Below are 14233 nucleotides of genomic sequence, written 5' to 3'. Positions count from 1 at the left end.
TAACATTTGGTTTAGAAAAATAAAGACTATGATGTATGTTACAACTTGGTGTTAGGGACTTATGAATAGCTGCAACTGGTTGTATAAGAAACTAAAATCAGGGGCCAAATAAAGATGGTGGGCTAGGAGGTCGTGGAGCTCACCTCCTCCCACAACTATATCAAAAATACATCAATGTGTAGAATAATTCTCACAGAATACCACATGAACACTGGCTGACGATCTCATAAAACCAAAATTGCATGAAAGATCACCATATAACCAGGTAGGACAAAAGAGAAAAAAAATAGGAATTGGGCAGTACCTGCACCCCTAGGAGGGAGCTGTGAAAATTGTGTGTCCCCTTACACTGGGAAGCCCTTCACTGGTGGGGAGCTCAGCCAGGACAGAAAGGGATCTTCAAAGGCTGAGAGGAGAGCGCAGCAGCCGGTTTGCCACAGGAAAGACAGTCACTTCATCAGGTGGTGTTGGGAAAGCTGGACAGCTGCATGTAAATCAATGAAATTAGAACACTCCCTCACGCCATACTCAAAAATAAACTCAATATGGCTTAAAGACTTAAATATAAGACATGACACCATAAAACTCCCAAAGAGAACCTAGGCAAAACATTCTCTGATATAAAGTTTAGCAATGTTCTCCTACAGCAGTCTAAGCAGGCAATAGAAATAAAAGCAAAAATAAACAAATGGGACCTAATTAAACTTACAAGCTTTTGCACAGCAAAGGAAACCATAAACAAAACAAAGAGACAACCTATGGAATGTGAGAAAATTTTTGTGAATGATGTGACCAATAAGGGCTTAATTTCCAAAATATATAAACTGTTCATACAACTCAATAACAAAATAACCCAAATAACTCAATCAAAAAATTGACAGAATAGTCTGGTCCTGATTCCCGTCTGGGTACCAGCTTCCTTCAACAGCGCAGACGGCGGGGCCCACGGCTAGGGGAAGGAGAAGGAATCAGTTTGCTGGAATTTTGCAGGTCTGCAGGTCTGTCGTTCATAGCAGTATGCAAGGCTAGAAAAGGCAAGGAAGAAAGTGACCGGATCAGTAAAGAAATAATTGTTTTCAAAGAGGAATAAGTGGAGACAAAGCAAGGAAGAGGGAAAGGAAGAAAGGAAGAGAGGCAGACAAGATGAAACCCTGTCAAAAAATGGAAGGAAAACCAGAAGATGAGAGTGAACCAAAGCTTGAGGAAGAGCCAAAGCCTGAGGAAAAGCCAGAGGAGGAGGGAAAAACAGAAGGAACTTTTAGAGAAAGGCTGATTCAGTCTCTACAGGAATTTAAAGAAGATATACACAACAGGCATTTAAGCAAGGAAGATAATGTTTAGAGAAGTGAATGAAATAGATGAGATAAGGAGAGTAAGAAACAAACTTATCGTGATGCGTTGGAAGGTTAATCGAAACCATCCTTACCCCTATTTAATGTAGTTTACTTTGATTTTTCTTTTTTCTGATGTTAACATTACTTTTGATTTGCATCCTCCTGATTTACCTTTGGCCATCTTTCTACTTTTAACTTGTTGCTATTAGTGGCTTTAGATGCGTCTCATTGTTTATTGTATTTCAAACCAATCCACAAATCTCTGCCTTTTCATAGTAGAAATCTACTCATTTGTACAAAAAGAGGTTCCTGAATAGATATAAAATGAAAAAAAGATTGCTAAGTAATATTTGAATATCATATTTTTGAAAGGGGAGAGTACATTTGTGTATTACATATATGCACAGAAGAACATGTGAAGGAGGAAAGACAAAAAGTACAATCAGTGGTAGGATTATGAGTGATTTTTTAATTCAGCTTATTTGTATTTTTCCTTATTCCTAGAATGTACACACGTTATTGTTAGAAATAATAAAAATTTTATAACAAAAAAAGAAAATTGACAGAAGATCTAAACAGGTATTACTCCAAAGAAGACATACAGGGGGGTGGAGGGTGGGAAGGGATAGACTGGGATTTCAAAATTGTAGAATAGATAAGCAAGATTACACTGCATAGCCCAGGGAAATATACACAAAATGTTATGATAACTCACAGAGAAAAAAATGTGACAATGAGTATGTATATGTCCATGAATGACTGAAAAATTGTGCTTTACACTGGAATTTGACACAACATTGTAAAATGATTATAAATCAATTAAAAAAGTTTAAAAAAATAAATAAATAAAGATGAACATAAAAAAAAAGAAGAAGAAGACATACAGATGGCCAATAGGCACATGAAAAGATGCTCAACATTGCTGATTATTAGAGAAATGCGAATCAAAACTACACGAAGGTACAAACTCACACTAGTTAGAGTGGCCATCATTTAAAAGTCTACAAATAACAAATGTGGAGAAAAGGGAACCCTCCTACGCTGTTGGTGGGAATGTATATTGGTGCAGCCACTATGGAAAACAGTATGGAGATTCCTTAAATAACTAAAACTAGACTTACCATATGATCCAGCAATCCCACTCTAGGGCATATATCCCAAAGAAAACTATAATCTGAAAAAAATACATGCACCCCAATGTTCATAGCAGCACTGTTACAATATCCGAGACATGAGAACAATCTAAATGTTCATCAACAGATGAACAGATAAAGAAGATTTGGTATATATACACAATGGAATACTACTGAGTTGTAAAAAAGAATGACATAATGCCATTTGCAGCAACATAGATGGATCTAGATATTATCGTACTAAGTAAGTCAGAAAGAGAAAAATAAATACCATATATCACTTATATATGAAATCTAAAATATGACACAAATGAACTAATTTACAGAACAGCAACAGATTCACAGACCAAGGGGAAAAAAGCTTATGGTTACCAAAGGGGAAAATGGGCTGGGGAGAGATAAATTAGGAGTTTGGGATTAAGAGATACAAACTGCTGTATATGAAACAGGTAAACAACAAGGCCCTACTGTATAGCCCAGGGAACTATATTCAATATCCTGTAATAAACCACAATGGAAAAGAATTAAACAAAAACAAAAACCCTGAGATCAAGGCATGTTCCACATCATCTCCCAGAGGTCACCACTCAGAGGTGCTCAGCCAAATTAGTCCCAAATTAAGGAGACTGTGTACTACATGTATTTGTAAAATGGAAGAAACACTTTTGCCTTTTCTGTTCCCTTTTCCCCCAGGAATAATTTAAATCAAAAGAAATAAAGATGTTATAAAGAACTCCCTTTTCCTGTGCTTGTTTTTCTAACATTGCATGTTATTTCATAACATTGAAAACACAATATGATGACCAAAAACAAGCTAGGCTTCTTTAATTCAACTTATTCTTGGCTTCTAAACAATGGTGGGAACAAGGCCCATTAGAAAATGTGACCTCCGGACACATTGTCATTAGGGAGTCTGCTAGGACTGATGGCAGTCCTTATGGTCTTTCAAGACGTAAAAATTAACATCTTTCTCTTTTTGAAAAGGAATTTCTTCCCCTTTTTCTAATGCTGAGTTTCTCCATTTTGAAGTTTTCAGATCTGTACTAGAAATTGCCCTCTGTGAGATTTCTTCTTAATTATCTGCAAGATTTCATGAAAATAGCACCTGCTATATACCTTCACCTTGCACCTAGCTGAGTGACTCATCAAATTGCCAAGTGGCTGTAAATAATAAATTTCTCTTTGTAGAAGAAGGTGGTTAATGAATTCAATTCTATTTGCAAAATTGCCTTCATTCTCAAGCTGTTTTTCTACTCGTTATAGTTTCCTGCATCGTTAACTTTAACAGGAAAAAAAAAGTGTAGAACTCTTGTATTCTATTTGAACAGAAAGTTCTCAAACATCCTTCTATAATAATGCAACTCTGGTCCTCAGGGGCTGATAGAAACTTTCAAAAGGACAGCTTAGTGTATTATATAAACTCTTTTTATGGGCACTTTGATTAAGTGTTGGTAGCAACGTAGAGACAGAGCACCTGCTGCAGGTGTAGATAGAGAAGGAATAGTGTGGGGCAGAAAAGTTAACTTCTATCCTTCCTTAAATGGCCTGAAGTTAGCTACCACCAGATGTGATGGAGAAAATGAACCCTGTGCTGTATTTACTATGAAACAGAAAAGTTGAGGATTCACAATAAAAGCCAGAAAATAATATTATAATATATACATACCAATGGTTTTATTCAAAGAATCTTAACTAAACAGTCACCTTGATGTATAACACAAACTTCAGTTGCCATATTTACATATCCACAGACCTATCTGTACTAATAGATTTTTAAATTTACTCACCACCACCCCCCACTTAAATAAATCTACTTAATAAGGAAACTTAAGGAAACCGAAAGTGCAAAGATCTGTTATTTCCTCCCTCTGCCTCATCCGCCCTCAGCCCCGGACTGAGCCCCAGCACCTAGCACGGAACTTCCAACACAGCCCCCTGCTGTTGGCCATCAGATAAATTCTCCTCACTCTCCTGAGGCAGAGCTCTCTCTAGTGGTCCCAGGTGTCACTCCCAGCATGCTCTGGGAGCGGAGTGTGGGGGATGGCAGGAGCTCTTTCAGGCAGTGTCTATCCAGGGCAGCACCCTCCAGTCAAAATATAATATGGTCCTCAAGTGCAGGCGACACATGTTGTCAAAAATGTTTTAATAGCCACGTTGAAAAAAGTAAAAAGAAACAGGCAAAATTAATGTCTTATTTTACCCGATTTATTCAAAATAGGACCTTTTCAACATGTGATCCATACAAAAAAATTATTAGTGAGACACTTTACAGTCTTCTTTTTTCCCTACTGTGCTTTGAAAATTGGATATGTGCTTTACACTTATAGCACATCTCAGTTTGGATTAGCCACCTTCAAGTATCTGATAGCTGTTTGTGCCCAGTGGCCCCATATTGTACAGCATGGATCCAGACATACTGTGGTAGTACATTCACAGAGGGGCAGGTAGGGAAAATGGCCCTGCTTTAAATGCCCCAGGTATCACACCTTGGGAAGCACTGCCAGTGGAGTTTCCACAGCCTGAGTTCATGATACTAAGAGATTCCTAGTTATCTTATACTGAATGCAATTCCTTAGTTAATGTCTCCTCAGAGATGTTTCAGGGACTTCTAGACTAGGGGTTGATCATCCCATCTTAAAATGACTCCTTCAGACTGAAACAGACCCATCAGGGTTCACTTTAGTCTGAACTGCTTCTCCTTTGGGCCATTGCTCAATCTATACAAATATTTTGGACCAGTGGCTAAGGAGCACCTGGTTAGATAGTAGGTTTTATTTTCCCCCTTTCTCTAGGCAATTTCTGTGCTTTTATAATTGAAGCTTTCAAAGCTGTTGTCAGTGAGCTGTCTCTGTAGTGCTTCTACTGCACTCGAATACTATTTTATTTCAGGCCATGGGCATAGTCAACATGGAGTGTGAAAAAGGCTGTATAAAGCACAGAGCCATTTTAAAAAATTATCCTCACTACATGTAAAAATAGCCTGCATTCTGTCATCTTGAGGGAGTGATGCTCTAGAGACTAGATAAGTGCTCTACTCTGTTTCCATTTGCAATACAGATCTGGCCTAAATATGCCAGTTCTATTTTTTTTTCTGGTGTTTTTTAAAATAATTGAAACAATATTTAAATATAAAAAATAACTAATTTTGAATTTTTGGCCACTGGCCAATGGATCATAAAGTTGTAGAATTACATACCTTTGTACAGGGTGAAAGGATTAGAGGCCCTCCAGGCAAAACCTCTCATATTGTAGATGAAGACGGTTTTTTTAAAAAATGTCTAAAAGTCTCGCTGGGTTTTAATCCAAAGACTTTCAAACATCAAGGTATTTTAAATCATTTATATTCTTAAGAAATAATCATAATTTTTTAAATAAAAATTTATGTAATAATCATATATTAGAATTTTCCCATATGCTAAGAAGTTTGGTAGATAAAAACAAATTATTGTATCTCGGCTTATATTTATCCTAGTATATTATGACACATTATGATAGAAGTTTCCTTAATTTGTAATGCTTTTAATGAACAACTAATAGTTTAGCTAACATATTATTGTTACTTATAATATATAAAGATACTTTTCCTCTGTGGTTAACCACAGTGATAACATTGGCTAAATAACAAACTAAAACTTTAGCCAGAGACATAAGAAATATTATAATAATATAGCAGAAGGTATTTAATGACAGAAGGAAGACTTCCTGAGCAAGAAAGTTATCGAAGCACTAGAATGGCTTACCGCAGGAGAGTGGGATCATTATATATAAATGTAGGTTATTTCTCCATTATTCAAGGTTTGTGGAAGGAAATGTACCTGCAAGCAATGAAAAACATTTCTCTTTGTTTTGGTAATTTCATTCTTTTTCTTATTTGTGAAAGTAATCACAAGCATTTTAGAAAACATGGAGATAAAATCTCACCCATGCAGAGAGGGATGTATTAGAAGGTGGGGATTAACATACACACATTACTATATATAAAATAGATAAGAAACAAGGACCTACTGTATAGCACAGGGAACTATATTCAGTTTCTTATAATAACATATAATGGAAAAGAATCTGAAAAGAAAAAATAAATATGTATGTATATGTATAACTGAATCACTTTGCTGTACCCCTGAAAGTAACATTGTAAATCAACTACACTTATATTAAAAGTTTTTTTTAAAGAACCTCACCCATAATCCCACTGCTCTAAATGTAACCCAGATTAGCAATTTAGTATTCCTCATCCCTGTGTTATTTTCTGTACAGACATTTTCATTTTACATAGCTTTAATCAGATATAAATATATTTTCCTATTACTTTAACTTATTATAACATAACCATTTTTCATATAAAACATAATATTCAAAAGACATGTGATGCGATAATTCTATGAGGTATTATTAGTCCATGTATTTTATTCCCTGAATTGATAACCATCTCTCCCCTTTGGGCTGCAAGACAAGAGGCCACCATCCGGTTAGGGTCAGGAAAGAGGTCAGTAATTGGTGTGGGAATAAAGACACTGACTTCTAGCCTTCTAAGTTCAAAAGGAATGTCCAGATATAAGGCCATTAAACGAAATTTTTTTAAAGCAAATGCATGCAGAGAAGCCATTTCCTTCCACATCACCAAAATCCAAGATAAAATACTCATCAAATCTGGGGAGGGTGGGGAAGAAGAAATGAAGGAGAACACATAGGGTTTAGAAGTTAGTCAGTGCTAATGGATCAGTATTCCACTGGATATTGATAAACATTATCAAGCTTGACATGTATTATCTATAGGGTAGGGCCAACAAATTAAAATCTTATCTGTAAGGAAGTTAAAAAAATTAAAATGCTTTTAAGCGTATAAATTATATAAACTTTATCAAGAGACATTTGCAGTAAATATCAAAGGCCCTAAAATTTTTTATACCATTTGATCCAGCAAGGACTATATGCCAAAGACATATTATGGACGTGTGTAAAAGTTAATGATTTTCATCAATGTTAAAATTCATAATATGAAGAATTAGGTTAGGTTAGGTTCATTTCTCTTTAAGTACACTATGACCCAACTTTGTGATAATATACATAAATATAAGTATATTTTAGCTATAATGATATTTTAGAAGACTATTTAGTACTATAGTAAAATGTTATGCCCAAAAAAATTCAGTGAAAAATAAACTTATAAAACAGATGGACTTTATGATTTCATCTTTGGTTAAAATGTATGGATATATGCCTAGAAAAATGACAAATTATATTCTAAAAAATAATTATTACTTCTGAGTTGTATACTTTTAGATTTTTATATTCTTTATTTTTCTATATTTTAAAATATTTTCTATGATTAGTATATATTCTATGATCAAGCTTTGAAGCTTATTATTTTTTTTAAAAAACTGTCCTTGTTAACAATTTTACTGAATTTAAAGTAATGATTTTTTTTGAAATCTATTTCCATATATAGTGGCCAACACTTTCAAATCTCCAACTCCCAAATTCATCCCTTCCCATCCCCTCTTCCCGGCAACCATGAGATTATTTACTATGTCTGTGAGTCTGTTTCTGTTTTGTAGATGAGCTCATAGTGTCCTTTTTTTTTTTTCAGATTCCACATATAAATGATATCATACGGTATTTTTGTTTCTCTTTCTGGCTTACTTAGAATGATGATCTCTGCAAATAGCATTATTTTATTCTTTTTTATGGCTGAGTAGTCTTCCATTGTATAAATATACCACATCTTCTTTATCTAGTCATCTGTCAATGGACACTTAGGTTGCTTCCATGTTTTGGCTATTGTATATAGTGCTGCTGTGAACATTGAGGTGCATGTATCTTTTCAAATTAGAGTTCCCTCCAGATATATACCCAGGAATGAGATTGCTGGATCATATCATAGGTCTATTTTTAGTTTTTTTAGGAATCTCCATACTGTTTTCCATAATGGCTGCATCAAACTACATTCCTACCAGCAGTATAGGAGGGTTCCCTTTTCTCCACACCCTCTCCAGCATTTATTGCAGACTTCTGAATGATGGCCATTCTGACTGATGTGAGGTGATACCTCATTGTAGTGTTGATTTGCGTTTCTCTGATAATTAGCGACATTAAGCATTTTCTTCATGTGCCTGTTGGCCATTTGTATGTCTTCACTGGAGAATTGCTTGTTTAACACTTCTGCCCATTTTTAGATTGGGTTGTTAGTAATGATTTTTAACAGAGATAAAGATTCAATAGCTTAAGGGAAAAAAAAAAACGGTCCTTAATACAGGCTTGAGAAATTGCCGTGAAAGATGAAGAAAGCCTTTTATGTAAACATAAAAGAAAGCATTAAAAGGAAGTGATCACTTGAAACAGTTTTCTCTCTGCCCCATCTCTCTGACAGATAAGCCCTCTATCTATGAGAATCCATGAAGTTGGGATGTAATTTTTAGTATTAGTAATGACTAATAAGTGGTTCTTTAATTTTGCTTTGGAAGAGTTTGCGCAATAAGGGAAATTCACCAAGGATTTTAAAGCTTGGATTGGTTCATCTAGTAGTCTTAGAGGGAAAGTAACTTTTCTAGTTCTCACAGTCATTAAAAAAAAGAAGCTGTGCTACCTTTTTTCTTCCTGGTGGAAGGACAGTAGGTATTATATCCACTTTGTGTGCATCCTAGTTTTCAGAGATTCAGCAAGGCAGAGTTGGGTGTGAGCTGTTTCATATGGGTGTGAAAAATAGCTACCCATCCAATCCTTCCTGGAAAGAAATATCTTAACAAATGGCACAGCATTAGGCATCAGGTGTTAAAAAACCCCAGCTATCATCCACAGAACCAGCAGGATGTTACGAGAAATATCCTGGCAGCTTCTATCCAGTAATGTGACTCAAGATTTAATATTTCTTTTCTACTTTTATTATATACCAGATTGTTAATATTTCCCATTAAGAATAATGTGGATGATGATAATTGCTAAGGAATTAGGCGATCTACCTGGTTTAGCCCCTGCCCTCCCCAAAACAAAACAAAACAAAAACTGGTATTCAAACTGTGAGCTGGTGAGAATCTCCGTCATAGCCCAAGGAACGCATTGCCTAAAGTGCAGCATCTTATGGGCAGTCTTAAGATTTCCAGCTATGTCCAAGCTCTAAGAATTTGTCTGTTTTGTCTGCTTCCATAGGCATAGTAGGGATATAGAACCAGGGAATGTTTAGCCCAGAGAACTAGGTCTCATCCAGGGATATAAATGCTAATGTACATTAATTCTAAGTAATGCTGATTCTCTGGTCTTCAAGACACCAAACAAATGAAACTATACTGTTAGTAAATTTTAGCTGCATTAGATCTAAAATGTGTATTCAGAGTACTATAAAGAAAGTGACCAAGTTACAGGTGGGAGAACAAGGAAGGATAGAACAAAGGATTGAAATACATAATAAATAAAGAACTCTTTCCAGTGAACAAGAAAATGATAAGCAATGAAATAAACATGGGCAAAAGATATAAACAGGCATATTACAGGGAAAGAAAACCCAACAGCAAAAACATGAAAATAATCTTTGCCTAATACTAATTAAGAAATTAAAATTTAAGCAATAAGAAGATAATAGTTCACATACTTCTAATTGGAAACGAAGTAGAAATGATACAGGAAAAAAATAGGGCATGAAGGATGGCCTTGTCCCAGGTCTCCGGTAAGTGCCTGGGACATGTCCTGCCGAGTGAGGGTCCTTGGCTTCACACAGGAAAGATTTCGAGAGTAAGCCATAGTACAGTAAAAGTAGACTTATTTGGAGACATGCACACTCCACTGAGAGAGTGTAGGCCATCTCAGAAGGCCAGAGAGGCCATGAGGCATGCGGATGGGTGTTTAAAGTAAAAGTAGACATACACTCCACAGATCAAGTGCGGTCTGTTTTACTCAGAAGGGAGCACAGTTATGAGGTATTGGGCATGTTAGTTTTTATGGGCCCAGAAACTTCATATGCTAACAACTGGGAGGATTATTCCAACTACTTTGGAGAAGAGGCTGGGATTTCCAGGAATTGGGCCACTGCCCACTTTTTGACCTTTTATGGTCCGCCTTGGGACTGCCACAGTGCCTGTGGGAGTGCCATTTACCATGCTAATATATTACACTGAGGGTATAATGAAGCTCAAGGTCTACTGGAAGTCTGTTGGGAGTTAACTTTTCATCTTGGTGCTAACTGCTGTGTCATTCCTTGAATGGCTGTGCCCTGCCCTCTTCCTTCCTGTCTCAGAAAGTCTGATGAAGCCAAATGCAAGAGAGGATGTGAGTTGTTGATAATAGTATAAATTGGTGCAATTTGGAAAACAGTTTGGCAATGCCTAGTAAAACTGAAGATGTGGTTACAACCATGACTCAGATTTTTTTTCTTACTCCAGAGAAACTTGACCACATAGAAAGGAAGAATATACAAGGATATTTATTACATCACTTTATTTGTTATTGTTAGTGGTGGTACTGGGGATTGAACCCAGGACTTTGTGCATGCTAAGCATGTGTTCTGCCACTGAGCATATTGTACCCCTACATCCCCCTTTGAGGCAGCAATAAAGTAATAACAGCCTAATTCTCTACCAGTTGAGAAATAAACAACATGTGATAATTCATACAGTGGATTTACATAAAGCAGTTAAAATGAGTAAATCATGTGTACATGTATCAAGGTGGATAATTTTTGAAATATTATATTAGGTAAAAATGGAAGTAAATGGTAATAAGATACATTCAAGATGGTACAATCTGTATCTAATATGATCTAATTTTATATGCACAATACTATATTACATAGATGTATAGAGAGACAAAGATAGGTAGATAGGTAGATGTATAACATAAACTCATGAATGGCAAAGGCACATTAATGATAGGAAATGGCTAATCCTGGGGAGGAAAAGGAAAGAGATGGAAGTTTGGTTTTAAGTGTATCCATAATTTTTTTTTTTTAGGTTTTTTTGGGGGGGGGTGTGGATAGGTAATTAGGTTTATTTATTTATTTCTAGAAGTGGTACTGGGGATTGAACCCAGGACCTTGTGCATGCTAAGTATGTACTCTACCACTTGAGCTATACCCTCCTCCCCCTAGGTGTATCCATAATATGTTATCTATATAGAGAAAATATAATCTGAAGCAAAGATAGCAAAATGTAAACATCATTTAAATTTAGATAGTAGGTAAATTACTGTAGTAGTATTTTCTGTATGTTTGAAATATTCAATAATTTAAATAATTTTTATTTTGTTTAAGTTATTTACTTTATTAATAAAAAAACACTTTTTTTGTATTTGGAGAAATACAAAGCAACACATAGAAATCTTAGAAGATTCAAGTTCATAAATAGAGTTAATTTCATCCCTAAGGTAAGTTCGTGATGTGATATTTCCAATTCATTCCACAAGAACATCTTTTTCAAGCTTATGTTGGATAGAGAATCCTTTTTATTTTTCCCCCAAGATATGTGTGAGAATTAAAACTTAAAGGGTTTCTCAAACTTTCTTTGAACTTACATTTATAGGTCAAAACATGATAACTATAGTTAACACTGTTTTTGGTATATTTGAAAGTTGCTAAGAAAGTAGATCTTAAAAGTTCTCATCACAAAGGAGAAAACATTTATTTTTCTTCTTCTTTTGTTTCTTTGGGGTTTTTGTATCTATATGACATGATGGATATTAGCTAAACTTACTAGGGTAACCATAATATGTAAGTCAAGCCATTTGCTGTACACCTTAAATGCATACAGTGTTGTACGTCAATTATATCTCAATAAAACTGGGGGGAAAAAAAGACAGGTTTAGGCAGTGAGAGACTTACTCATTTGTACTTTTAATCAGTGTTTGTTATTTATGCAAATTGTTTGACTTCTCCATCACACATCTTCTTTGGATTGCTGATTTAAGCTGTTTGATTTTCTCTGGCACTGTATACATTTTATGAACATGCTAACAAATATATTTTAAGGAAATCCAAACTAAAGAATATCTTTATGCCACCATTTGGTAACCATCACAATAATTATTGGCTCAGTTGAGAATCATCAATGGATGCTAAAACTGGTGGGTGAAAGTTTGATGAGAAACAGGATATGGTCTCAAATTATCTTGCCTGTAATTAAAAAATAAATTTGCTTTTTAATTATAAAGGGAAAAAATAGTGACTTTACAGTGTAGAAACCAAACAGGCCTCTCTTTAACACAAATAACCAAAGTACACATCATGGCCACTGGGACACATCAACACCGTGCAAACTGATGTATGTCAGACACAGTGCGCTGAGAATACAGCATCACTTCCATGTTAGTCCTGTACCAAATGCATAACTTGGGTCTAAACATGAGGGACCATCGGATGAACCCAAACTGACGGACATTCTGTAAGTAACTGGCCTGATGCTCCAAAAACATCAAAGTCATGAAAGATAAAGAAAGCCTGAAGAGTTATTCCAGATGAAAGAAGACTAAAGCAACATGGCAGCTAGATGCAGTATGTGATACTGGATTGGACTGGGTCCTGGACCAAAAAATTGTTTTTCTTTTACTATGGATGACACCACTGGATAATTGGTCATTTTGAATAATTTGTTCCAACTTGTTGCTTTTATTAAGAAGCCTCAGGATGCAAATTTAATATAAAATACTGTAAATGTTTGCACCTTTTAATGAGAAGAAAACCAAAAGACGTTGCAGTTTCATCTTCCTTCTCCATGTGAATGATCCAATTCAAAAAGATAGTTCGCCGTACTCTGCTCTCAAGAATTACGAACAATTCTGTCATAGTAAGACTGGCAGAGAATTTCTAATATACGTAGGCCTTGTCTACAGAGTCCATATCATAAATTTGGGAACTATTGGTGGAAGCCCATTAGCAGATCGACTATAAAGCTGAAAAAAGAAAAAAATGATTAATAAGGCTGTCAGAACCAAATGGCAGTAGGTTTCACAGCTCACTCCAGCTTCCAGGATTGTACTTAGACACAGCAACCGTTAGTTAGTCCAGTGCCTTGGTTTTGATGCAGTCCTTCAAATTTAAACCTAGTGGAATTTTTATGAAGATTAAGTATTACGCCTTCCAGTTTTTGGATAGCATTCTTCATAATTTTTATGTAGTGACTGCAGTGTTTTAGATTTAGGTTAAGCGAGCTTGTTTTTCATTAACCATGTGATTTGAAGTTAATTACTTGACTCTTTTGAGCCAAAGAGTTTTAATTTGTTAAATGATAAGATCAGACTTTCTTATCTTTGAGATTTTTTTCCAACTCTATCTAGATTGTTCTAGTTCTTTAATTAATAGTTAGATTATCAGTAAAAGTGATATATTTCTTCTGAGACCAAAATAGAAAACCTATCTTCTTTAAAAGCAATTCCTTGTTACCTTGTTTTATAAAATATTTTAGTTGCGTAAAAATGTATAGTTAAGAACCAAACAAACTTCTGTGTACCCATCATCCAGCTAAAATGTAGAAAGTACAGTTTTTCATCTATCATGTTGGCAAAAATCCTTCAGTTTGACAAAACATCTTATGGGCAAAGCTGCAGAGAAACAGGCATTTTCCTATATTGCCCGTGGGAATGCAGAAATGATATAAGGAGAATTTGCCAATTTCTAGCAAAATTACATATGCATTTAACCTTGGACACTATGACCACCTTTCTATAAAATGTATTCCAAAGATATTCAGACAGATGTACAAAATGATGTATGCACAAAGTTATTCATTGCTATTATTTGTAATAGCAAAAGATAAGGAACCATTCAAATGTCCATTAATAAGGGAC

At 35.3% G+C, this 14233-nt stretch overlaps 1 protein-coding gene across 1 annotated transcript; it reads left to right on the top strand.

Annotated features, from left to right (window-relative positions):
* Window positions 1-1143: 1143 nt before the first annotated feature.
* On the top strand, window positions 1144-1441 carry LOC102544019 (transcription elongation factor A protein-like 9). Its single transcript, XM_015249741.3, is given in 2 exon segments — window positions 1144-1332; window positions 1334-1441. Coding segments are annotated over 2 exon segments (297 nt in total).
* Window positions 1442-14233: the final 12792 nt, after the last annotated feature.

Source organism: Vicugna pacos, chromosome 2 (assembly GCF_048564905.1).
Source record: "Vicugna pacos chromosome 2, VicPac4, whole genome shotgun sequence".
NCBI classification, from domain to species: Eukaryota; Metazoa; Chordata; class Mammalia; order Artiodactyla; family Camelidae; genus Vicugna; species Vicugna pacos.
The sequence above is the reverse complement of the archived record's forward strand: the minus strand, read 5'-3'. Positions and strand labels throughout refer to the sequence as shown.